At 35.9% G+C, this 27,069-nt stretch overlaps 3 protein-coding genes across 3 annotated transcripts; 1 reads left to right on the top strand and 2 right to left on the bottom strand.

The window, feature by feature from the left end:
* LOC135691062 (sodium-coupled neutral amino acid transporter 7) lies at positions 1-9,974 on the bottom strand. The gene is made up of 8 exons (XM_065208809.2): positions 9,497-9,974; positions 5,986-6,184; positions 4,757-4,892; positions 4,264-4,359; positions 3,874-3,943; positions 3,324-3,586; positions 2,562-2,761; positions 1-1,359 (listed from the first exon to the last, which is right to left on the bottom strand). The coding sequence occupies exons 1-8, from the start codon at positions 9,860-9,862 to the stop codon at positions 1,187-1,189; spliced, it is 1,503 nt and encodes a 500-aa protein (XP_065064881.1). The 5' UTR covers positions 9,863-9,974; the 3' UTR covers positions 1-1,186.
* Positions 9,975-22,330: 12,356 nt separating this feature from the next.
* Positions 22,331-23,167, bottom strand: LOC135690902 (tubulin polyglutamylase complex subunit 1). Its single transcript, XM_065208592.2, has one exon. The coding sequence runs from the start codon at positions 23,165-23,167 to the stop codon at positions 22,385-22,387; it is 783 nt and encodes a 260-aa protein (XP_065064664.1). The 3' UTR covers positions 22,331-22,384.
* A 229-nt stretch (positions 23,168-23,396) lies between these two features.
* LOC135691078 (chromosome transmission fidelity protein 8 homolog) lies at positions 23,397-26,183 on the top strand. The gene is made up of 3 exons (XM_065208830.2): positions 23,397-23,537; positions 24,713-24,824; positions 25,675-26,183. The coding sequence occupies exons 1-3, from the start codon at positions 23,515-23,517 to the stop codon at positions 25,933-25,935; spliced, it is 396 nt and encodes a 131-aa protein (XP_065064902.2). The 5' UTR covers positions 23,397-23,514; the 3' UTR covers positions 25,936-26,183.
* Positions 26,184-27,069: the final 886 nt, after the last annotated feature.

The following is a 27,069-nucleotide window of genomic DNA, read 5'->3' as shown; positions in this document are numbered from 1 at the left end:
TTCTTCTAAAATATCATTATTAAAAAACTCCTCTGTAAAAATTAATAACATACTAGTGTCAATGACATTACGCAATACATCGTAAAACGATACATTACAAGAGCGGTCATATTTTTGTTTTAATGTACAAAAAATTATCCTGGAAAGATGTACTTAGACTTAGATTTGCAGATGTAGAATTTTCCAACGCAAAGAAATTTTAAAATACTCTAAAATGACACCATAATAAATTATTACATTTTGACACGAGAAAATATTTTGAAATCGAAAAAAAATTGATTGAAGTGGACTGACGGAGAAAACAACAGGGGCTAGTCAGAGGGAACAATACTCTGAGAAACTTTAGAACTAACGAGACTAGCCATGTCCCCTTAAGATCTACTGGAACGATTAGAAGTAAAAAAAGATAATTGGAAAAGTAATCGCTTCAATAAACAAACAAAGAAACATATTACAATTAAAAGAAGGACATAATCAAAAAAATATATTTTTAACTTAATTTACGCAACAATACGCAGATTGTAGATATTTGTAGGACTTAAACCAATAATGCATTGCCTGCATTAATAGTACCACAAATAGACTATAAAAATCCTAGTGATCGTCCTTTGTTGGTAGTATGTTTTGCTGGAGAGCATTGCAACTGTTAACCCTAGAATATAGCAACACAATTCTTCGCAATTATTAATCAAACTTTGGTAGTTAACTTGGCACAGGAAATATTGCCTGATAACATTATAATTTACAACTCGAATGCAAGAACTATATTATCGAAATATTAAGAATATCTAAATGTCTTGCGTGCGTCTAGAAACCACCAATGTTTAGAATTTATTTGAGAAAATCAAGATGGTGACAATGCAATAGATAGGGGCAGGGAAGGAGCTTATGAAAAAGAGGGAAAATGCCACCCTTCTTACGTGGTGCATTGTTGAGATATTGGTAAAGCTGGTTTCAGGGATTAAAAATAGTGAAACAACGTAAAATTTTAAACCCTCTTACACCAACGGTTGTTGATTTTAGGTTTAGCTGCTATATGTAGCCCGTCAAATAAGTCTAAGGGATGTTACCTTTTTTGATGAAAAATATATTCATTGTTATGACAGGACATCAAATGTCCAAACATTATTGGCTTTAAACGAACAACAATGGCTTTGTATTAAACAAAATTGTACATTCCATTACGTCAAAATAGCGATCTGCCATCGATTTTGATATCTTTACCCAATGCCAATGCAGTGTTCTCTCCAAATATAAAGACACCAACAACAATGTACACACAAGCTATTAATACGAGCGTCTTTTCTTTCCAAGTCAGCAACCTTAACCCAATATTGACCGATTGCAAGAGGCACAGTCCTACGAACAAAGATGAGGCATTGGGTAACTCATCCCATTCATCAAAATCATTCTCATTGATAAACTTCTATCCCATCAGTATTGAGGCTTAATTTTGCTTAAAAATACTCATCAAATCAAAAGAGTACCGAAGTGATGACTTTACAAAGACATATTTCTTAGAATTTTTCAATTTTGCCTTTATAACCCAAACAAGCATGGCTCTGGCCAAATTAGCACAGGTTTCTTCCCCATCAAACCACTGCAATTTGGTTTTGGTCCACAACTTTTTGAATCAGGCCTGAATAACATTGATCCGTTGTCAAACTTGAAATCTTTTATTAGCAATATCTTGCCCAAGTTTGAACATATCTTCCTGAATTTTCATTTTAGGGGGTGTTTTATGCCATTTTTTAGACGAGTGGTCAAAATTAAGAAATACTAAAAATATATTTTTGATGACGTCACATTTCGGTACTCGATACTGGTTTTAATATATTTCTGGGAACGAAATGTAAAAAAGTGTGGAATTGATATAAAACAATAAAAATCTCTGGCTGGGAGAATAAAAAAAGGGTTTATTTTCAAGGAAATGTTGAATGATTTCTGAGAAAAGTGGTCAACTACAAATGACTATTGTCAGCAGGTTCCAACGACTATTTTGTCCATAAACCATTAAGTGAATAATTTAATTAAATAGACTATTATTCGTATAAAAAGCAAATTATTAAGCAATTTGAGCAAGTTCATATTACATCCCTAAATACTAAAAAATATGTGATGCAAATATTAGATGAAAAATATATTTTATGCTCAGTCTAAAAGAGTACATTTTACAAAAGCAAGATTACAAAGACGATGCCAACGGGAGCACGACAGGCATGGCTACTCGTTGACCTTGACAAAGACAATACCAAAGGCTAGCACCAATAGCACCAAAGGCTATACAAAAAGATCCTGTTCAGATCGTTCGTTATAGAACAAAAGTTAAGAGGCTTCTGCTTGGATAGAAGATAAAATGTCCATAAGATTTTGGTTTAGTCTTTAGTTATGTTGCTACGTTACTATAAATTTAATGCTGAAAGATTAACAGAGAAGAAGGAAGAAATGCTAGATAAATTAAAATATTTTGGTATTTGCGTCAGAAAAAAGGTTCTGATGTTTGATACAAATATCAGATGAAAACTATAAACCATTAGAAGATGATAAAGAGTCAAACAAACCTGGAAAAACAAATATGAATAAAGCTGCAATGCCACCAATGAGACTAATTGCCACGCCAATGTCTGGGATAACTGCCGCTAAAATAAGAGTCAGCGCAAACCACGCGATAGTCTCTACAAGCCTTCGGGATTTCTCATGCCGCTCAGCTTCATCTGGTCCCAGACCCCACCACTTTAAAACAATGTCTTCAATTGCAGTCCTGCGTGAATAAAACGAATATAATCTCTTTTTGGTAAACGCTATATTCTAAAATAGCGCCAAGATTGTACGTACAGATGCATAACTAATTCAGGTATAGTTAACCGCCTATCGACAGATTAGGGACGTCGAAACAGTTTTCTTTACAGAAAGAGGCCAAAGCAATTTGATGCAGTTAATTGATTAGACAATCTTTCACTGCCTGAAATCGGGAAATCTTGCGTTACCTATGTGTTAATGACAACGAGACTCATAGCATGCCTTCCCTACGTACATTAGAAACACCTAGCTCTTTCATTAACGTGAGATTTTTTCTTTTGATTCAATTTACTAAACAGGAGTTTGAGTGCTAGCTGTAATGCGATTCTCATTGGCCTTTTGGGCACATATGCAGCATGAAAAGCTGCTATTTCCTTTCTGTGATGCAACAAAAAAGACTTTTAATGAATTGCTTTTTGCAATTTAAATTAAACAAAATGATTATTCCTGGCTATGAAAACTAGTGGAAGTGGAGACATGAGACAACAATCTTCTTCATTTAGACAAGAGAGGCAACCACCTACCTGGCACAAAATGTAATAATTGCAAACGATGAAAATATGATGAGGACAATCATAGCCCTAGCTATATTTGCAGGCAGATCATCAGCGCCGTAGTTCAGCAGGATATCACTATTCGTATCCATTCCGAAAGATAGGTAGCCAAATACACCGCAGAGTGAATAGGCCGTCGTACACACGACCATCGCTGCGACACACACGAGAAAAAATCGCTTCATGCTACGGTTCTTTAAATCAGCGTAAACAGCAACTGAGGATACGTGGCACTGCAAAGAAAATTTAGATTAAAATACATTAGACGCAATCAAAATATATCAACAAAAAAGTGAAGCTATTTGTCTATCTAAAAAACAATGCCACAACAGACAACAATAAAGGTTTCTGCAAACAACTAACTGTGGCAGTTTCTTTTGAGATTTCATTTTTTTGAGATACCAATGGAAAGTGATACAAATTCGTCAACACATATACCAAAACATCAAAATATATATATGAGAAGCTTAACAAGCAATCTGTTTGGTAGTTCTTGGAAATAACAGAAAAAAGGACATACTTGGTAACCAAAGCATATCACAGGAATGGCAGCCATTGCGCTTGTAACGTTTGCTTGCCTGTTGTCTTTACTGCAAAGAAACTCTATTTATTGGTTGGGTTCATTCACGATTCAGGAAAAAGATAGCAACATGAAAAAACAGAGCAGCAAACTTTCCCTAAGATTGTTATAGCAGAACTGCCAATAGTATGGAAAATGTTGGGCTTCAGAATTAGGGAACTGAAGTGAAGAAAACCTTGAATTAACTCAAAAATCTGAAAGAGCAACTCTTCACCAAGGATACCCAAAAAACAATAGTATAGTTTACAGAAAAATTGAAGACAACTCTTTTCATAAACAATAAGTAAAATTAGAAGCTTTTGAATAAGACAAAAGATATGCAATCATTACCTATGATCATGGATTGCTGCAGCTGTAAAACCAGTTGCAAAATATTTGTAGACAATCATTCCAGTAATGTAAAGTGCACCAATCCCACCAAAGAAACTGGAAAATCAAACAAGAGAAGAACAAAACATAAGATGGGAGGCACAACATTAATAGAAGTTTCTTTATAAAGACTATGTTGAACAGCATAACAAGTTAAAATAAAAAAAGACAAATCAAGTGTGGCAAAATCAAAATTAAGATACAGTATACATATTGTGAAGGAATACAGTGTACATATTTTGAAGCCTGAACCATGATTCAGCAAAAAATTCCTATGCATTTGACAATGCCATGCAATCTAATTGACAGAACATTTTGAGATGTTTACCTGCAGCTAAAGGAATAAGAATGATTTCTTAAATAAGTCTCATTATCTTTTCTTTTTAAAGTCACCCTTGTTTCTTCAACAACATTTTAACCCTGGCAAAATACACAATGTAAGCAAGTTGTTTACCTTGAATAGCTGAGGACAGCAAGTCTTCTAGGAATGCAAAGAGGCAATATAAAAGTGCATGATATTATTCCCATTAGAAACCTCCTGTCTGTGTACCATGGAGGATCAGTCTTTATGTTCAGTGCAAATGTAAGAACTGTAAGAATTGGAAAAAACTAGTCTTCAGTTATTTTCATACACCTTTCATAAAATTGCAGATATGACAGAGGATATATACAGACATACAGTTAAGTCTGTTTCGAGATCTCTGCCTAGCACTGAATTCTGTTTACAGATAGTACTTATAGTAATACCAGGCTTAAGTCACAGCATTTTGAGAAATTATAATAAACTATCTTCACAAAGCTGAAAAATGGAATAATTTTTTAAAGGAAATGCTTGACAATACAGTAAAGGATGAGGCAATAAATATAAAAGAAAAAAGAAAGCACAATGTGATACAATATAATAAACCATTAAAAAGACACGATATATTTAAAGAAAATTAGAGGAAAATACTGTTATAAATAGTACAAATCAAATGAACAAAAAAATTTAAATCCCAAAAAAGTCTCTACCATATATGAGGTACAATTTGATAAAAAAACTTAGTGATGATCATGTCAATGATCAATGCCTTTTTGTCTAATGTAAGGTATCATTTCATACCAAAAAGAGACATTGAATGAAATAAACAAAGCTTTTTATCAATTGGTGTATTGTATGGAGTGTGTATTTTATCAATTATATATCAATTTTTAACAATTTCTAAGAATAGAGATACCAAGACCTGTCAAGTTTCAGTTTCAAAAATTAGTGTGTGATGGGGAACTTGGGGGGGGGGGGGTGGGCATGCTTGGACTACTATAGGACCACTAGAGCAAAGTAGGGGCAGGATAAGAATTAATCCTGACTGCTGCACAGACAAAAGGATTTGAAATGATTTCAAATCCTTTTTGCTAGGATTTGAAAAAACAACAAAAAATTTGAATGGATCAAGAACTTTTTTGTAGAATACGTAAGGATTCTGCTATGATGCCTGTGAGCATGAGAAAAGAGACCAAAGTGTGTTTGTCTCATACAATATGAATGTGTCTTGTGCAAAATGCCTGTTTCTCACACAAAATATGTGAGACTTGGAAGGTCAATTTATTTTGTGATCTACAATGCAATATTGATTTAAAAGAAAATATCATTAGAGCATGATCAATCCAAAAAGGCATACAAAATTGAAATGTTAGTGAACTGACCTTTTGAAGCTTGTTCCCCTATGATTATCAAGTATGTTATACAGGAGCCAAAAAAGTAGATTATGATAAGCACTTGAACAATCATTTTTGCTTTTGGACCACACATGAAAAGAACCACATCTTGGTACGTTGATGCTTCAGATTTGCCAGCACATCTTGCAACAATGAGAAAAGCGCCAATGACGAAAATCAATAATATCTACAAAAAACCCAAAGATATCATCATTTCTACAAAAATAAAGATAGATCTAGTTTAATTTCTGTACAATGTACCAGTCAAATGGAAGCTTTGACTTATTTCTTTTTTCACACTTGTTCCTGGTGCTAGACACTGGGATAGTCCTATAAAGGGGAAGCGTATTATCAAAAGCACTATGCAGTGAATCTGATGTCCTATGCTCTGAAGAGCATCAGACTGGTGAAGGGTTTAAATGTTTTTGATTTAAATCTCAATTTAAGGATTTAAATCAAAATTAAAGGGGTAGATTTAATGTGTCGCACTGTCACACGGAAGACTGTCAGAGCTTAAGCATTGAGTGTTCCCCTTCAGTCACTAAATAAAGCATTTATATATACTGTAATCCATCTTTTCCCCTACAGTCAACATATCCCCTCCATATCCAGTAAACATGGACACCAACTTTGGCAGAAAGGTTTGATGAAGTGAACAATCTAAATCTTTCAGATCATGCTAAACTTGCAAAATTTGGCCAGTCCTGACACCACCCTTAGCCTTGAAACCCCCTTGCTGTCTCCACTTCCAGTCCCAAAGAAGGATGTCCGATTGAGGCCTTTCATCAATCAAACTTTATCAGCAGTAAGGTACAGCAAAATTCCACCAGCTATACAATTCAGTGTGTCCTCTGTTCTTTCTTAGCAGATTTTGAAATAATACCTCAAAGAAGCAGACAAGACAAGGAATTGATATTCCTGACCAAAATAACTTTCTCGAGAAAAGTGGTGTTTAAAGTTTGTTCTTGTATATAGATTTTTGTTGTTGAAATAGTTGACATGGTTGAGTTTTAGGGCATTTAAACTAGTCTATGTTGCTCTGTTTCCTAGGGGCTTTGCCCCCCTCCCTAATTCCTGTCATCAGCAAGGGAACAACTTTGGGAAGAGAAATAAAAAAACCCTATAACTAATGGACCCTGAGGCACAGAGGTGATTGAATAGGAATGTTATCTACTCTCTTAGGAATAAGACATACATGTTAAACGTGGGGTGCTCTCTCCTCGAATTAACCTAGCTGCCAAGAGGGTCCCTAAATGCAATTCCCTTAGTAACACTCCCTTGATACAAAAGATATAATACATTTTGTTCTTCATTTAGTAATTATAGTAATACAATCATGTAGTAATTAGAAGATGCATTTTGTCATTGTGCATTACAATAGATGGAGCAACTAAAAGAAATATAATCTAGAAAGCTGTTTGGTATGAAGATATCTAGATCGCCAGACTGGAAATAGCAAATAGCTATATTTTATGGCTTGACCTGGTACATCTTGCAAACAGTGGCGTAGCGTGAGCGCAGAACTTAGGCATGCGGTAACATAAAATATACGGCTATGTTGAATAAATGTAATGGTAATTTCAGTTTCTAAAAAATACAAGCGGTAATTAATGATAATCGTGATAGCAAATTTTGATTTTCAAAGTAACAAATCATTTGTACTCTAATTCTAATCAATCAAGGTGTCTATTCTTAGCATCAGAGGCTCCGACACAGGTTGGAAAGTGAAGGGGGGCCAAGGGAAAAATTATCACCTATGCGAAAGTTTTTGAAAAAAGCTCAATTGTTTAGCAAGACTTTTCAGAATAACTCCTAGTGCTAAAACTGCTTTGCAAAAGATTTTATTTTTATTCATATTCCTCAAGAAAAGGCATCACCTAATGCCCACCTAATGTAAGAATTTTTTATGCTATAATGAAGCTGGGGATTCCCGCAAGAAGAAGCTCTCCACATTGCGAAATTGTTAACACACTGCACTGCAGAGCGAACAGGAGCAACAGTTTCTGCTCATTTTTTACTCTCATAGTTAACTTAGATGAAAATAGTGAGCTGTGAGAGTTGTTAGAATTGAAGATGCTTCCATGTGTAAAGTTTCAGAAAGTTAGTCCCGGCAAATCATCATGTATTTGGCAAGGCTTGCGCTCAGGTCTACCGCATGCCCTGGTCCGTAAATTCTGACTATACTGGCAAGCCTTTTGACTTGAATTACGGAATGCGGATCATGACAAATAGACTCTGACCCCACTTTGACGAAACTTTTTCTCTTTTCAACAGTCACAAAGTAAAGAAAGGAAAATAATTGGATTTGAAATGATGTATCACGCAAAGAGTATTCGCAAAAAGCAGCTTATAGGTAGAAAAATGTTGTGGATTATCAAATATTTGGGAAGGCTTGCGCTCAGGCCGACCGCAAGCTCCAGTCCGGAAAATTCTCACTTCTCTCAGAAGCTTCTCTCGAGTTGCACTGAAGCTGCACTGGAGCATCACATGTTTCTCTTATTTTGGACAGGCAAAAAGAGTGATGTGGAGGGGCTTCAGTTTTTCAGATTTTTCGAATTTCATAATTTTTAGCGATCTGTTTACTTGGAAAAATAGCCAATTTGGGGCCAATTGGCCTGTTGGCGCTAGAGTTCACTGCATGCTGCTCATGACAAGAAAGAGAAGCCGTTTATTGCGGAAATTGTTATGCATTGAAAGTGTTGCAAGAATTTTAGAATTTGTCTATAAATTTTTACGCTTGCGCCGCAAGCGTAGCATACATAGCCGCTACGCCACTGCTTGCAAACTTTTGGTCACTGATGCAGGGTTTTGACTTAATGTCTAAGAAGGAAGAACCACAGAATAGGCTGTCTGCAGGATTCTGTGAATCTTGCAATGAGTGTTGTTATGAAAGATATACAGGAACAAAGCAATATGATGACGAGAATCCAATGTCACAAGATAAAATTTTAAAGTAAATTAAATTTAAGGAATATACTAATATTTCGCCCTAGCATACAGGGCCTCATCAGAGTTTTGACTTAAACCTGCTCAAGTCAACTTTGGGACAAAAATGAAAATAATTGATCGAGTGCAATGCTAACCAAAACATACCCTTTCAACAAACTTTCTAGGTGCAAATTCTACCGGCTAATTTGTAAACGACTTTTGAGAAATTTTAACAAACAGACTACCCTTTTGTATAATATGGCTTAGCAAGCATTGTAAAATAGTATTTTCTGTTAAGTGGGCGGAAAGGCTTCAGCAGCTACTGCTGCCTAATAACTCAGAATCTATGTAGGTTACATCAGGTATGGATTAATAATTTTCCATTTTTTTCTATTGTTTATTGGCACTAAAACTGAGACAAACATTATTTGTTGATGATATCCCTCAAACTTTTTCAAGGGAAGGCATCCTTATTGGGTTGTAAGCTTGTATGAAAAGTGTGTGTAAGCCAGTAATGGGGAAACATAGCAGATCAGGTTCAAAGTACTGTACTTTACTGTACTGTTCTTACCACTTGCACCGTGATTGCAGTTTGCAAGCCACCAGCATTCATGTAAGCCTGAGGGATGTTCAATATTCCAGCACCAAAAGCAGCATTTGTGACAAGAAAAACAGCACGGTAGGGTGGCACAGTTCCATCAGGTAGCCTGGAAATGACTGCTCGCATTCGGGAATTTTTTCTCGAAAACGTTCCATAGTTACTGGGTAAAGGCGGCAAACAATCTTCCTCTTCAAAGTCCATGTCAGGTAGGCCAGTAGAGGTTGCTTTACCACTAGATTCAAACCCTATCGAGTCTTCAAATTTTGTTGGCGTATTGATGGGCACATATCTGTAGTTCGACGAATTCTTCTCGTGGGAATCTCTTGCGTCAAACATACTTTCTGACGATTCTTAGTTTCAAATTCTACAGCTATTGCATTTAGTATCACATGACTCAACTCAAAATGTTGTGTTGCAAAATGGTTCTGCGAACAGTGTACTCATAACGAAACATACCCACCTTAATTGCACTTTACCACCATTTGGTGGCAGGAGACATAGAGTTCTAAAGTGTGACGTCATCAAAAACCTATTTTTAGAATTTTTGAATTTCAACCACATAGCGTAAAAGATCACCATGAAATACTTGCAAATATGCAAAATTGGCCAGATGTGTCTAAAATCGGTTGAGATAAGGCTAATGAAAGATTTGAAGTTTGCTAACGAATCAGAAACCAAAATACAGAGGTTTGATGGGGAGAGAACCAGTAAACATGTGGCCATATCTCTGCCATTTCGTAATACACTTGCCTGATTTTGCACACTTAGAGGTATTTCATGATGATCTTTCAGGTTATGGAGTCAAAATTCAAAAATTCTAAAAATAGATTGTTGTGACGTCATCACTTTAGAACTCTATTGCGGTCACAGAATAGAGGTGCGGTGCGGTCGTGCCCTTCATCTTCCCAAGTACGTAAATGGGGGCAAAATCTTTTTGTATATACATATATGTTAGTTGGAATTAAACACCTTTAATGACATCATAAAGTAAGTTATCCGCATACCCCCACACCAACCAGTGTTTTAGATGAATCTGATATCGACGTCAAATTTATACTTTTGAGAATGAGACCTCTAGAGGTGAGCTGAGGGATAACACCGTCATCCCATTCCCCGCCCAGTGCCTCCTAAGATGTAATGGAAACCATAAAATAGATTTTTATGGAACCTGTATCACTTCCATATCCATCTTACCTTATACTAACTGTTTCAGAGCCTTTAGTGTAAAGACCATTGATGAACCATTCAGCCCATCGACCATCGCCATCGATGTTTCCTCCTCAACATTGCCAAATGTCTGCAGCTTCATCTAAGTTCATCTAGATTTGATCTAAGTTCATCAGAGCTTTGGATGCATTTTTCAACGTTTCTTTTTCCTCTAAGCAAAAGTCTTTGAAATTATTAAATACGTGTTAAATACATGGGCTCCGACAAATGTTGAAAAGTGGGAGGGGGGGGCAATGGGAAATTTTACACCCATAGAAAAGATTTTGAAAAAGCTCTATTGACCTGCAAAAAAGTAGGAGAAGGGCCATGGCCCCCTCGGACCCCCTTCATCAGAAGCCCTAAGATACCCAGCAAGTTTCTACAAAGTGTTTAAAAACCAAAATAATTTTGCTAGAGTTATTCCTGTATCTAGGGTTAATTTAGGCATAAAATAAAGTGCACGGGCGACGAAAAATGGGGGTCCTTGTCTACCGTCTTTAGAAACTTTTGCTTAAAGGGGAACTGAAGTGAAAAACGATTTTTTTACCACTGATAAAGGTTCCCGTGCTGATTCCAAAACCGTTTGAATTTTTTTAATACGTTATGTAGTTTTTAAGTTATTAAGTTTTTAAAGTCGAAATTTGCCCTCATCGATGGCGGAGCGAGAACGCGGTCGGACCACTATGTCACGTGACCTTGTGACGTAAAGTGGTGGACACGAAGAGATGTTTTGATGTAATGTAGTAGTGAGTTTGATAAGGTTCATGACAGATAACAATCGTGAAAATTGTGATAAAACCATGAAACTTGGTGAAAATACAGAATTCGGTATGCGTAACAAGATAGAATATAGAACCATTTTGGGAAAAAAACCCTTGTGCTATTTTTAGCCTGGGGTACTTGTGCCCAGTACTCAGAATACGTTAGTATGGTAAATCTATTTCTGTTAACTATACAACCATGAAACTTGGCAAACCGACACAATTTGAGTTGCTGAAAATGATAAGAATGGTCCCCATCCTCAGAAATACTCCTTGTGCTATTTTTAGACTGGGGTACTTGTGCCCAGTACTCAAAATACGTTAGTATGGTCAATCTATTTCTGTTAACTATACAGCCATGAAACTTGGCAAACCCACACAATTTGACTTGCTGAAAATGATAAGAATGGTCCCCATCCTCAGAAATACCCCTTGTGCTATTTTTAGACTGGGGTACTTGTGCCCAGTACTCAAAATACGTTAGTATGGTCAATCTATTTCTGTTAACTATACAGCCATGAAACTTGGCAAACCCACACAATTTGACTTGCTGAAAATGATAAGAATGGTCCCCATCCTCAGAAATACCCCTTGTGCTATTTTTAGACTGGGGTACTTGTGCCCAGTACTCAGAATACATTAGTATGGTAAATCTATTTCTGTTAACTATGCAGCCATGAAACTTGGCAAACCCACATAATTTACTTGCAGAAAATGATTGAGTGGTCCCCACTTCAGAAATACCTCTTTCGCTAGTTTTAGAAAGCACTCAGAGGACATAACTATGGTTAATCCATTTCTGTTAGCTGTAGAGCCATGAAACTTACCAAACCTACACAATTCGGTTTGCTGAAAAAGACAAAAGTAGTCCCCCACCTCAGAAATACCCCTTTAAACATGATTTCTCATGCTTTGTCTATAGAACATGATATCAAAGCATTTTCTGGTATAACTGCAGGCATTAAAAACAATTCATACCAGGATGTACATGAAGGGGGAGGATTTAAAGCACAACCATTAAATGATGTATATGTTTCCAAGTTTATTAAAAGACCTTATCTTAACAAAAGATATGTCAGGGTTTCTATCTCATAACTGTTCTATGAAAAATGTTGAGTTGAAGCAAATTTCAGAAAAATATAACCATTGGGCACCAAAAAACTTCATTCTCAAAATTTGAAAACAGTGTATCTAAACAACAGGCAGTGACAGAATACATTAAAAGAACATTGTACTGTGAAGGTAAAACATTTTCTTCTGATTATGTATAAAAAATGTTACCAAGCAGGTGGTACAGGACCATTATTGTAAGAGAAAAACTTGATCAAATCCAAACTATTCTACACATTTTGATGTGAGTAAAATATCTTGAAAAATATACCTTAGGAATCTTGAAAATATCAAGCCTTGCTCAATCCTGAACCCCTCCCCCCCTTGATGTGACTAATCTAGTGATTTGGCCTAGGGCTGACAAGATTTGGCCATTGCCCCACTAGTTTTAACAAATTTCTAACTTATAACATGACCCCACTAGTTCTAAATTTCTCTTCTTGCTATTATGAACTGAAAGTCTGGTCCCTTTGAATAACCCCTGTATATAACCCTGTACTCCACTGTATATGTAGTAGGTAGCTGAGTTTTGCATTTTCATTGTCTCTCTGCAGAATTTTGAAACCCTTGTCTTCTTTGACTAAAGTTCTTTTCTTTACATTTTGTGATAAATTCATACTTAAAGTTGTCCAGTTTTTCCAGCACAAATACCCAAAAACCAGCAAACCATCCATTGATCGGCCACTGTTTGTAGATACCTAGCAAAATGGATATAATTTTGGGTATTAATCTATTTTAGGCATATTTATGCAATTCTATTAAATATTTGACATTTTCGAATTATCAGTCCGAAAATCTTAATTGCAGTAAGATTTAATAATACTTACAAAAAACAAACCAGTTTTTAAACCAAAGTGGATTAGGTCGAACTGTTCCGTGCTACACATCAAACTATGTATAAACGTTTTATATCAAAGCAAATATTTATTAAATTGTAACATGTAATAATCCTTATTATTTCAGATTTTAGAAATGGAAAGATTATAATATGTAGCCTACATTCTCAGGTGTATCTTACTTTTTATAAGGAAATAAGGAAATTGTGTTTGAGTTGTTCTTGCCTTCATTGTCAGAAAAGAAACAAAGATCGACGTACCATTGATTTACTTCCTCATTTCTACCGACAAAACGAGCACGTCGCAGGAGATAATTCATCCTCAGCCTCTGGGATCTCATCGGGCCTAGGCTAATTTTCATCGCCACTTTCGCAGTTCCCGTTCGCCCTTGGTAGGGTAAGTACTTCACCACCACATGCTCCAAATTCATCGTCGCTCGATCTTAAGTCTGTTGTCATTCCTGAAGAGCTGTCGTGAAAATTGCGAACTGAAATTCTAACCACTAACCGAATTCCCTACTACAATATTGTTTTCGTTGCGATCGAGGCACGTGTCCACGACTTTACGTCAGCGCCTGAACTTGTCTCCAGACCTCTCCGCCACCGAAATGGAGAAATTTCACACTTCGCGTGGTGAATGCAGGAAAACGAAAAGAAAAACACTAATTTCGTGTCGATATTCGAAATCAGCACGATGAAAACTACTAAAAAATTGATTTTCATTTTTCACTTCAGTTCCCCTTTAAGCAAAGCAATTAATGTCCGGGTTGCTGACGAATTTGACTGTTTATTCACCTTTGGAAAGCTGCATACTTTACTCATTGGCTCTTACATAGCCCTCCCAAGATGCTTGTTATTATCAACGAAGTTTCACGTGATTCCAATGCAGATAACGTTTTTTAGAGGTGTGAAAAAGGCTTCAATGAGATAAAATAAGAGAATATAAAAACAAGTATCCCCAGTTTAAAAATGGCACAAAGGGTGTTACTGAGGTGGGGAACCATTTTATACCATTTACAAAATTTCGCGACTGTATAGCTAACAGCAAGGAATATACTGCGATAGCGTTTGTTACAATGATACTGGTGTGATTTGCTTGAAATGCTTGAAATATAATTTCACATCTAATTTTGAAAAATTATAATTTTTGTCAAAGAAATATCCCTTTTTACTTGTTTTTCTGACCTACTGTAGATCAGATATTGTGCCACGAAATGGTACTTGGAGGTGGCGCTTTGGGGGTACTCCATCAAGTTTAATGACAGAGGCGGGCCCGGCGGGGGAGTACTCTCATTATGGCCTAACAGGGGGTCCATCAGGTAGCCATTCGGTAAGACCTCAAAACGACTGGAACCCTGTCAGGACTAGACGGGAGTATCCTCCCGGAGAAGGACCCACCATGGTTGGGCCCGACGCACAAGAAAATTTTTGAAGTTGAGCCTTCTAGAATGGCTAAAAATGCATCTCCTAGACTAAAATTAGATATTTAGATATTTCGACGACTCAGAAAGTCATTGATTATTGATTTATAGGAAATATTTTGGAGAGGAAGAGTCATGCTAGTGACATCGATGTGAATAACAAGAATCTGTTGTATTGATTGAGAGAATTTTACACATCCAAAATAGTAAAAAAGACGGTAAAAAATGTTTATCTCTGAAAAATCGGGGAAGGGGGAGCACTGAGGCGCCGTGCCTGTAGATTTTCTGCCCTCTCTTGTGATATTATAGGTTCACATTGCTTTAGTCCCCTGTTCCCCAGAGAATACGACTCCCTCCCATTCCCATCCATCCTTTCCCATCCCTAGAGGCAGTGCTTCCACTTTTAAGGAAATTTCCTCAGATTAAGGAAATTTGGTCCGTTTAAGGAAATTTTTAAGGAAATTGATATTTTGTGGAAATTTTAAGGAAATTTTAATTTCATTTTTTATTTTAATTTTTTGTGATTTTTTGCTTTTGGATCGTCAGAACAGCTTTGTTAAATCGATTTGATATGTGAAATTCTTTATGCACATGGGTGTTTTAAAGAAAATTTTCTCAGATAATCCCTTTGGACTGCTGTGTTGTTGGTGTAGGTCAGCTACTGTTAACTATTTTATCAGTCCACCATTCTTTGGTCAAGAAATGGTGGAGTTAAGCGATAGAAATGAAACGTAATTACGTTGAAGCGAAGGTAAAGCCTTCCAAAAAGTAATATGAACAAAAGTTTCATGATTCATGGCTTAACAATCCCTACATTTAAGAAATGGTTGAAGAAGATAACTAACGACACTGGCAAATTCCAACCTTGGTGCCAATTTGGTAAGATGAAAGTATGCTGCTCTAAAGCAGCTCTAGCCATATATTAAGACTCTGCCCATAAAGAAGTTATGGCAAGGTCAGCAACACTGGAAACAACAAACAAGAAAATTTATTCCATGCCTGGCCCAAGTGACAAGGAAGCTGCAAGTGACTTAAAATTGCTAGTTTCATTGCAGAAAAAAAAATTGCCTATCAATATATCCCAAGCATAAGACATTAAGCAGAGTCTCACTTGGAAAACAGAACACAACTAACCTTATACGTCAAGTTCTTTTTTTTTAAGAAAAGGTTGCCAAAAGCTACAAGGTCCCCACAACAACACGATCTCCTTGATCATTGACGAAAAAGATCGATCTACACAAAGTCAGCTAGCAATTCTTGGTACATATTTTGATACCGAAAGATATCAGATGCACAGCATACTTATAGACATGAACGATAAGCTTATAGCTGAAATAGAGCTTCAATTTACCGAAAATTGTTATGTTCACTCTAAATTAAGTTTCGAACTTTCAAGAAAATATCCGAGGAAATTTCAAATGACGCCTGAGGAAATCTGAGGAAATTTCAGCCTCGTTTAAGGAAACCCGCATTGTCATTTGTGGAAGCACTGCCTAGAGGCCCCATAAAGAAAGGCGCACCTCACGTATGGATGGATATAGAACGTATGCTACACAATTTTCAGCAATACAGAACTTATCTTGAAAAAGAAAGGGTAGTCGAACGTCTGTCTGATCATGATCAAACATTGCGAGGTAAAGTCTCGACCTGCGAGGAGCGTACTTGGCCTAACAGGGTGACGGTTTCGTCTCCAGGTCATGTTGCTAATGCTGATAGCAAGCAAAATAAAAAATGGGAAAAAGCCTCGATTCTGGTTCCGTTTGTTGTTTGTGAAGATGGACCTCACATACTTGTCACCGTTCGTAGTCCTGAAGTGGCACATTTTCCAGATGAAACCTCATTCCCAGGGGGGAAGTGGGAAGAGGGTGACTCGAATCCTATTGAGACAGCTTTGAGAGAAGCCAGAGAAGAAATTGCTCTATTGCCTGAAAATGTGACAATCATTGGTTGTTTAGAGGATGTCTGTATATTCCCAAGAAAAAGAAAAGATGGAGGAAGTCGTGAATATTGTTTGTCAATCGTTGTTGGTGTCATAAATGGTATCTGTCACTTGTCTCCCAACAGTGACGAGGTAAAAGAAATTATGATTTGTCCATTGAAAACACTCTTCCTGCGACCTAATCACGTCCTTTACCGTGACCAAAAACGTAGAGACATAAACATTTTTTCCTTACAGATAGAACTGGAGGGGAAAACATGTATTGTATATGGTTTTACAGCGTGGCTTGCTCTTCTTATTTGTGCTATTCTAGATTTGGTGCCTGCTGCCTGCAAGCATGTCTACCAGTACTTGGATGTAAAAAACAAGCCCGCTGTATATGACAGTGCAGGCTTCAGAACCCTTCTCAACTTTGCTAAGAAAATTCACAGACAAAGTGACAAAATTCATCCTATGGGAAGCAAATTGTAAGGAGTGTATGAAGGACAAAGTTTGTCATAAAGCAATACTATATGTAAATTACAGCTACTCTTGTCATTTCTGCATTATAACTACAGTTTAACATTGTAAATAAAGATATTAAGTAGTTGCCTGACACAATAAACACATAATTAGGTGTTATGGAGCATGAGCTGTCAAGGATAATATTTTAGGAGTATAAAGCAATAAACAACACAGTAGACTCAGAGGACTAAGGTACCATCTTTGTTATTATTTGCGCGTTTTCAGTCTAAATTGGACACTTGGCATGTTTTTTTCATTCCAAGTTTTTTATAATTAAAAAATTTACTTTTAAGTTCATTTGCTTACCAAATTTTTAGAAACAGGTTTGGAATAATTTTTTAGGTATAAGTCAAAACAGACAATATCGTGGTGAATTGAAAATGCATTTTCAAGTATTACACAGTGTCCATTCAAATATCATTTATTAATTCTGCAAGCCATATGCTTCATAATCATATCCTTTAGAATATCTTGTACATTGCTTTAATTTCCAATTCTCACTTGTTGTTTTCCAGTTTGTCTTTCTGTATGTTTTTTTAAATATCACCTGCTATTGTTGTATCAAATCATTATTAGAGTTTAATTTAATAGTATAAATCACAGTCAAAATTTTCACTCCAAATTATGATTGAAGGGATCTGACTTCTTAAAACAGAATGTTATTTGGATTTGTAACAAAGTAATATTTCCAATTATCTATAACCTTCAAATACCTAAAAATGCTAAATGATATTTTCACATAGATTCTTATCTTAAAGGGGAACTGAAGTGAAAAATGAAAATCATTTAATTAGTAGTTTTCATCGTGCTGATTTCGAATATCGGCACGAAATTAGTGTTTTTCTTTTCGTTTTCCTGCATTTAACGCGCAAAGTGTGAAATTTCTCCATTTCCGTGGCGGAGAGGTCTGGAGACAAGTTTCAGGCACTGACGTAAAGTCGTGGACACGTGCCCCGAACCTAACGAAAACAACAGTGTAGTAGAGTGAATCGGAGGGAGGGAATTTGGTTAGTAGGTAAAATTTCAGATCGCAATTTTCACGACAGCTCTTCAGGAATGACAACAGACTTAAGATCGAGCGACGATGAAGTGTTTGGAGCATGTGGTGGTGAAGTACTTGCCCTACCAAGGGCGAACGGGACCTGCGAAAGTGGCGATGAAGATTAGCCTAGGCCCGATGAGATCCCAGAGGATGAGGATGAATTATCTCCCGCGACGTGCTCGTTTTGTTGGTAGAAATGAGGAAGTAAATAAATGGTACGTCGATCCTTGTTTCTTTTCTTGCAATGAAGGCAAGAAATACTCAAACTCAATTTCCTTATTTCCTTATAAAAAGTAAGATACAACAGAGAATGAGTAGGCTTCCTATTATAATAATCTTTCCATTTCTAAAATCTGAAATAATAAGGATTATTACATGTTACAATTTAATAAATATTTGCTTTGATATAAAAACGTTTATACATAGTTTGATGTGTAGCACGGAACAGGTCGACCTAATCCACTTTTGGTTTAAAAACTGGTTTGTTTTGTGTACATTGACAAGTATTATTAAATCTTCCTGCAATTCAGATTTTTGGACTGATAATTCGAAAATGTCAAATATTTAATAGAATTGCATAAATATGCCTAAAATAGAATAATACCTAAAATTATATCCACTTTGCTAGGTATCTACAAACAGTGGCCGATCAATGTATGGTTTGCTGGTTTTTGGGAATTTGTGCTGGAATAACTGGACAACTCTAAGTATGCATTTCTCACAAATGTAAAGAAAAGAACTTTAGTCAAAGAAGACAAGAGTTTCAAAATTCTGTAGAGAGACAATGAAAATGCAAAAATCAGCTACCTACTACATATACAGTGGAGAACAGGGTTATATACACGGGGTTATTTAAAAGGACCAGACTTTTAGTTCATAATAGCAAGAAGAGAAATTTGTTGAAACTAGTGGGACAATGGCCAAATCTTGTCAGCCCTAGGCCAAATTACTAGATTAGTCACATCAAGGGGGGGGGGGGGATTGAGCAAGGCTCGATATTTTTAAGATTCCTAAGGTGTACTTTTCAACAAAGTTCACTCACATCAAAATGTGTAGAATAGTTTTGATTTGATCAAGATTTTCTCTTACAATAATGGTCCTGTACCACCTTCTTGGTAACATTTTTTATAAATAATCAGAGGAAAATGTTTTACCTTCAGAGTACAATGTTCTGTTAATGTATTCTGTCACTGCCTGTTGTCTAGATACACTGTTTTTAAATTTTGTGAATGAAGTTTTTTTGTGCCCAATGGTGTTATTTTTCTGAAATTCGCTTCAACTCAACATTTAATAAACTTGGAAACATATACATCATTTAATGGTTGTGCTTTAAATCCTCCCCCTTTATGTAAATCTTGGTATGAATTGTTTTTTATGCCTGGAGTTAAATCAGAAAGTGCTTTGATATCATGTTCTGTAGACAAAGCATGAGAAATCATGTTTGAAGGGGTATTTCTGAAGTGGGGGACCACTTTTATCATTTTCTGCAAGTAAATTGTGTGGGTTTGCCAAGTTTCATGGCTGTATAGTTAACATACTAACGTATTCTGAGTACTGGGCACAAGTATCCAGTCTAAAAATAGTACAAGGGTAGTTCTGAGAATGGGGACCATTCTTATCATTTTCAGAAGCCAAATTGTGTCGGTTTGCCAAGTTTCGTGGCTGTATAGTTAACAGAAATAGATTGACCATACTGACGTATTTTGAGTACTGGGCACAAGTACCCCAGTCTAAAAATAGCACAAGGGGCATTTCTGAGGGTGGGGACCATTCTTATCATTTTCAGAAGCCAAATTGTGTCGGTTTGCCAAGTTTCGTGGCTGTATAGTTAACAGAAATAGATTGACCATACTGACGTATTTTGAGTACTGGGCACAAGTACCCCAGTCTAAAAATAGCACAAGGGGCATTTCTGAGGGTGGGGACCATTCTTATCATTTTCAGCAAGTCAAATTGTGTCGGTTTGCCAAGTTTCATGGCTGTATAGTTCACAGAAATAGATTGACCATGCCAACATATTCTGAGTACTGGGCACAAGTACCCCAGGCTAAAAATAGCACAAGGGTTTTTTTCCCAAAATGGGTCTATATTCTATCTTGTTACGCATATCGAATTCTGTATTTTCACCAAGTTTCATGCTTTTATCACAATTTTCACGATTGTTACCTGTCATGAACCTTATCAAACTCACTACTACATTTCATCAAAACATCTCTTCGTGTCCACCACTTTACGTCACAAGGTCACGTGACACAGTGGTCTGACCGCGTTCTCGCTCCGCCATCGATGAGGGCAAATTTCGACTTTAAAAACTTAATAACTTAAAAACTACATAACGTATTTAAAAAATTCAAACGGTTTTTGAATCAGCATGGGAACCTTTATCAGTGGTAAAAAAATCGTTTTTCACTTCAGTTCCCCTTTAAAGGGGCATATGAAAGTATTATGCAGCTAAACTCTTGAGATTTAAAAAGGAAAATCATGTTGGTCTCGCAAGAAATGAAAATTTTTCGAATCTTCAACTGAAGAAGTCACAACCAAAATGATGAGGAATGTATTATCATCTGAAAATTTAATCTTTTTTATCATTTTGACTTCATGTTCTATTTTTTGTTGTTGGAACTATACTAACATATGCTGCCTGCTTCTTGAATGAATTGTGCCTAGAGATAACCCATGCATTTGAAGTTGCCCTTTCTAACCCATGCATTTGTAGAACTGCCAGTTGTAAAATTTGTAGCTCATTAACATTCATTTGAACACTGGTCTGTAGACAGAATTAATTGGTTTTGCAGTTTCAGCATTATTTTTTAATATAATGGTTTGTTGACTACATTTTTTCAAAAGTTTTTTCCTTAGAAACTTCTTATCAATGTGTTCATATTACTACTAACCCTGATTAAAATAATTTTTGTCTTTATATGTATTACACTATTGAAAAACATTTGAAAGAGGAGGTGAGAAGACTGTTTGGAGAATCTTTGTTAGAATTTGGTACAAATTTGCAAAACAACTATTTTAGTTGAATCGCCATGGAAAACAAATTTTGAAACAGTTTTTATATTGATCTAAACTGCCTTGAAGTGCTTCTAAAGTCCAAAAATCACATCTTTTGTTTGAAACATTTCAATGAATTAACCTATTTTGGAAGATAGAATGTGAATAGGCTTAGAAAGTACCAAAACACAGAATAGAGGAAAAACAAAGCATGCCTTCAATGATGTCAGGAGGTGTTACTGATGTTTCTCAGGAAGCATGAAAATACAATAGGCCTAACAAAGCAGCACGATAACAGCCCATCTGGCTAGTGATGGAATGAAGCAAAAGTTAGTATTGTATTAGGCAAAAGCAAAGTTCATGACGAGGAATATTCAGACCTAATACAGCCAGAAAAAATAGCATTTATTTCAGCATGTTTTGAACAGGAGTTGGAAAGCTGCTGTCATAACAAGCTATCTGCTGTGGTGATTTGATTTGGCCTAGTTACACAAATTATGATCATGCTTAGAGCTCACAGAGGGCGAATGGTGACATCAGGAAGGACTTTATGAATTAACTTTCTCTCTATATATATATTTAATCTAGCTTTGTTGTACTTGATATTGTTACCAAATGAGAACTCAATTTGTTTAAATTGTTGTCAACTCCACTTCTATGGCTGTTTGTGTTGATCAAACCATGTGACTCTAGGCCCCCTTTTACATCACTGATTCCTTATTTTGTTCATAGCTAAGGCTTCTTTGCAAACTTTGAATGGCAATAGCAATAAAATGAGACGTGATATAGCAATTCTGAAAAAAGAATGGAATCTAGAATGGTTAAATGTATCTTTTAAATTAGAGTTATTTTTGACCTCAGAAGCAATTTAAATCTTGTATAGTGACTCTTCACAATGAAAAGTTTGCTTTGCTTCTGAACAATTGTTGAAACTTCAAAAACCTTTTTCAAATAACTCTATGCAAAATTGAAATGAAAAACAACCAAAATGGCAAAATAATATGACATTGAACAATAAAATTTAATCTACAGGTTAATTTATGCTATGTGCATTTAAGAAAAATTCTCAATGCACTTTCTATAAAATTATCTAATGGCATTGAATTTTTATTGTCACTGTGGTCATGCAATGAATATTTCGGAAGAATTCTAGCCAATTTCTTATCAATAGTTGAATTTGCTGCTCCTTTATCTAAGATGAGTTCAAGTTCGTTTAAGAATGCATTGCAAAGCTCACGAGGCGCATTTCCTGCCCCAGTAAAATCAATGTCCTTGTAAATAGACGACGCCGTATTAACAAAATCTTCACATCGCAAAGCAGTGGTCACGTCACTTCGAAACAACGTAAAGGATATGCTCTGTTTTTCAAATTTCATCAGACGTTTAAGCAGTGGCTCTGAATATCTAACAGGCATGTTTTGTGTCAACATCACTAACAATTCGTTGTGGAGTTCACCTTGCAAACTCGTTTGAATCCCAGACTCCTTGTTTTTCTCTTTGAACCTATTGTATGCTTCAACCAAGTTGCCTTCGAACATACTGTTTGTATAATGAGTCATTCTTATTTTTTCGTACGCAGCTAGTAATATGTTTCTTGGTTCCAAAAACACACCAAAATAGTCGCTAAGAAAGCCAATTGGGTCTTTGGGCCTTGCTTGTAATAATGCTATTACTGCGTCATGGACCAAAACATCTGCCCCACATCTACTCATAAAATCTCTTGGAGTCTCAGTCTGTGAAGCTTCATCTGGTAAGCAAACTGTGTTTAAGGAGGCAGTACCCGAGGTTGATGTTAGCGACGGTTTTTGTTTTCGTTCCTGCGCCATATTTGAAAATGGAAAATTTTGTTTCTCAGAACCTCGTTTACAAATTTACAAATGAGGCTGCAGTGCTAAAACAAAAAGTTTCATACTTTCGAAGAAGGGCAAAGAATAGTTAGAAAAGATAAAGTTGATACAACCGGGCAATTCTTCATTACAACATCTACTTTGCCCGATTTTCTTGGATATGATGATGCTCTGACTTAGACTTTCTACAGAAGCCGATATCGCAATACTTTCTACAGCACCACAAGTGATCGTCAAATTTGGCGGGAAAATGTTGTCTTTATAGTAGAATCTTGTCTGCAGTTATCAGTGCCATCAATGAAAAGAAATCGAGATCGTTAAGAAACATGGTACAGATTCTTGTTCAAATGTGAGTTTCTTGAACCACACTGTTAGTTTGAATACTTTAAATACATCAAATTAAAAGATGGCACATACACTAAGCAAAATCCATATATGCCAATATGATTTCCTCAGCGTTTAGGTCCAGGCAATTTTCTATTTAGGAATTTCAATAACAGTTAATCATAAGTTAACAGATGTTCCCCTCAGTGGCGGCGCCAGCTACTGCAGAGTGGGAGGGTAATGGGCGTGGCCAGTGAGACCACGCCCTAATCACCTCGTTTCAGTGCTTTGTACCAGGTCAAATTTCCTTAGGAAATAAGATCTACCCCTACCTAGTGCCTTTTAACCCGTTTTTAGACGAAATATGTAGAACATGTTTCGACAAAAGCGGGGGGGGGGGGGGGGGGGGGGTAATTACCTCCCCCATACCACCCCCACCCCCTGGCACCGCCACTGGTTCCCCTTGCCTCGATGTCAATTGAACTGCTTTAATTCATATGGCTCTTCCCTGCCCTTATAATGTACTCCACATAAAAGTAAGTACAGGTGCTTCTCAAGTAAGGAAATTATCGATGAGATCTCGCACATAATCCTCTTTTTACCCATGAGAACACTCATGAGAACAATCATGAAACCTATTTGATTTTGAGATTGTAAGTCTCACAAGTGCCACATCGCTAAGATTGTAAGTCTCACAAGTGCCACATTGCTAAGCGGAGACCTCACCAAGTCCCTAGCTTCTGTAACTGACCTTATTCTTATTAATTTTTCCACAAATTGTACTCAGTAACTTTTTGACTTCAGAACTGCATTTTCCTACATGCTCTTTTTATAAGAACACTTGGCTCCAGTTTCAGCTTGGTGTTTCTTATTTTTCACATAAATTCAGCCTTACATCATTTTGTCTTTTGTGCATAGTAGTGTCTGGACATAGCAGATGCTTGATAAAGTAATTAATGCTATTTTTTTATTGCTTTCTGTTTTTCTGTTGCTATTCTTTTACTTTTAAATGTTTGCTGGTTTTTTATTTCTTGAATTTTGCTGAATTTCAACCTGCCTTGTTTCTTATATTGTCCCTTACTTTTGGGAAAATCTCAGCCTGATGTTTCTTATAAGGGTTGTCCTTATAAAAATGTGTGTAGTCCTTTTTGAACTTGTAATTGACTTATAATTCATGATATGTGTGATTCAATTTTATAGGCTTGGTGAATATAAAGAATGGGGTATGGTGGAATTACAAGGAGCATTAGAAAGTCAAGATGACATTGGCTTCAATGGATTATATATAGGAGACCTCCACTTTGATGACAAGGTTTGATTCATATATTCAATGTGAAATTTACCTATTACTGTCGGCTCTGCTAATAGTCACTCCACTGGTTACAGTCACATAAAATTTAGTCCAAAACATGTAAAACTGTTAAATTTAGCTCTGTTTACAGTCACACTCTGCTTGCTGTCACATTTTATCAAGGAACATATAACTGGACTATGGTGTAACTATAACTGGAGTTTATGATAATATTAGAGTTCTATAAAACCTATAAACAGGGAATAAAGTAAAAATCTCTACCTTCTCAAAAGCACTTTTGAGAAGTGAATGTATTGAGATTTGCTAGAAATGATCTGTTCCAGATCACAGCTGCCATCCCTGGTTGAAAAGAACCTAGGACTCAAATGTATACCTTTTCATATGCTGTTCACGGTTTATTAATTTTTTATTTCATTGGAAAAAAATTGAAAGATAGGATAGTTTTGGTAGGTTTATATTTTCTCTTTATAGCATTTTTCATTAGCAGGACTAAAGTTTTAGAATAAAATATTTAAACTTTACTTGCTTGGTTGTTTATTGCAAACAATATGAAGTAATTTGAATTTTCACCATCCTATGTTACTGGAAATTGTAACTTCTCCAATGTGCCAAGATTTAAGCAAAACTAGGTACCTTTGAATTAATAAGTCTTACCCACTTATGTGGTGATCAGGATCACCCCCTTGAGCACAATAGCTATATAAATTGAACTCACAGTCAAGAATGCAAATGATATGGAAATTTTGTTATTTAATTGTCAGATCCTCTTTTGCCATCTTATAAATGCTTATAATCAATCAGATATTAAGTTTATTTCAATCTTTAAATCCTTGATTTATTTGTCATTTAGGGGATTCCAAATTTGATAATTGGACATCACTTGTTGGTAGGGAAAGTTGTCGAGCTTGAAAAACCATTTGCTGTTTTAAAGAAAAATGGAAAAATGCAAGGTATGACAAATGAAATTGAAAATTCAATGGATATAGACAATCAAGACCAGGAAAATGAAAAATCTGAGAACAAATATGAAGTTGTTGCTTTTGTTAAGAAGAAAATTATCTTTAAGAACCGACCAAGACCTATAATAACAAATGTAACAGTGAAGAATTAGTGAAAGTTGATGTAATGAAAAATTTGATATTGGTTATGTAATGCACATTGTAAGACTATAGTCATCTTTGTTATAAACCAAGACATTCTTTATGAAAATTCAAAAGTGACCAAAATAACAAATATGCAATGAATATATAGGTTCTGTTGAACAAATATAGCGATGGATATTTATCAAAATATTGCACTGTTTTTGTTTCAAATGGTGTGTATTTAGATATCTGGGTCTTGTTATGTCAGCCGATTAGAATTTTCTGAGAAAAGATATTGCCTTTTAGACATTCTGATAATTCTTTAATGTTAATGAATCATTATGTTGAAGTGTGTCAAAGTGATTTTGAAAACTTGTTATGTTGTATACCTACACAAGATATAGTGGTCAGCATTTCTCAAGTCTCTGGGGCCCATAAACCAAATTTAACTCTTAGAGTTTCTCATGACATCCATTATATATGCTCGCCATGTCCTCCGCATCCACAGTTTCTGTTTATATTTATCGACAAGCAAACAGATTCATACAATAACATGTATAAAATACTCATTGTCATGCAAGATATTTTGAAATAATAACATAATTATGTTTTATTGTTAATATAGGAGAATACTGGTTAGAAAATCTGAGCGACCAAAAATTCAAAAATAAAATTTAGTTTGTATATAGGTTCTGAGTGGAGGCAGGTCAACACCGTCAAGATGTAGGGTAAAGTCGCTTTGTTGCCCTGGCTACAGCTCGTTTTTTATTGGTCGTTTGTTGCTGACAGTTTTTAGCAATGAAGCTTTGAATCAGATTAACTTCCGGATATCTCATTCAGGACACGAGATTTTTTGCTAGATCGTATTTGAAGCCAAATGGAATCATTTAATCGGCCGATGTTTCTACGGGTCAAGAAATTTTAGACTGGACAAAAGAACATCGACGTAATTCGTTCCACTAAGTATACGTGAAGTATCAAAGGTTAATACACAACAAGACTGAAACAAGTTTTATTTGGCATTAGCAAGTCATAATTTCCCTAGAACATATTTAGCCTATATGTGATTTGGAAACCAACGTCAAAGGATTTGAAAACGAGAGGTTTCCGCACAGACTGCGTACCGTATTCCCGCTCTTCTAATAATCCCGTCGTTTTCTATA

The sequence above is a fragment of the Rhopilema esculentum genome, chromosome 4 (genome assembly GCF_057945365.1).
Source record: "Rhopilema esculentum isolate cy_ngs chromosome 4, ASM5794536v1, whole genome shotgun sequence".
Taxonomy (NCBI): Eukaryota; Metazoa; Cnidaria; class Scyphozoa; order Rhizostomeae; family Rhizostomatidae; genus Rhopilema; species Rhopilema esculentum.
This window is presented reverse-complemented; position numbering and strand designations above follow the sequence as displayed.

Bases quoted from the DNA above. Each gene is read 5' to 3' on its own strand.
- LOC135691062 (XM_065208809.2), bottom strand. From the start codon at position 9,862: ATGTTTGACGCAAGAGATTCCCACGAGAAGAATTCGTCGAACTACAGA. The intron at 6,185-9,496 runs GTAAGAACAGTA...GGTTTTTTGTAG, and splicing joins CTGCAATCACGGTGCAAGTG to ATATTATTGATTTTCGTCAT. The intron at 4,893-5,985 runs GTCAGTTCACTA...CAATTCTTACAG, and splicing joins AGGGGAACAAGCTTCAAAAG to TTCTTACATTTGCACTGAAC.
- LOC135690902 (XM_065208592.2), bottom strand. From the start codon at position 23,167: ATGGCGCAGGAACGAAAACAAAAACCGTCGCTAACATCAACCTCGGGT.
- LOC135691078 (XM_065208830.2), top strand. From the start codon at position 23,515: ATGGTACAGATTCTTGTTCAAAT. The intron at 23,538-24,712 runs GTGAGTTTCTTG...TCAATTTTATAG, and splicing joins GTACAGATTCTTGTTCAAAT to GCTTGGTGAATATAAAGAAT. The intron at 24,825-25,674 runs GTTTGATTCATA...TTTGTCATTTAG, and splicing joins ACCTCCACTTTGATGACAAG to GGGATTCCAAATTTGATAAT.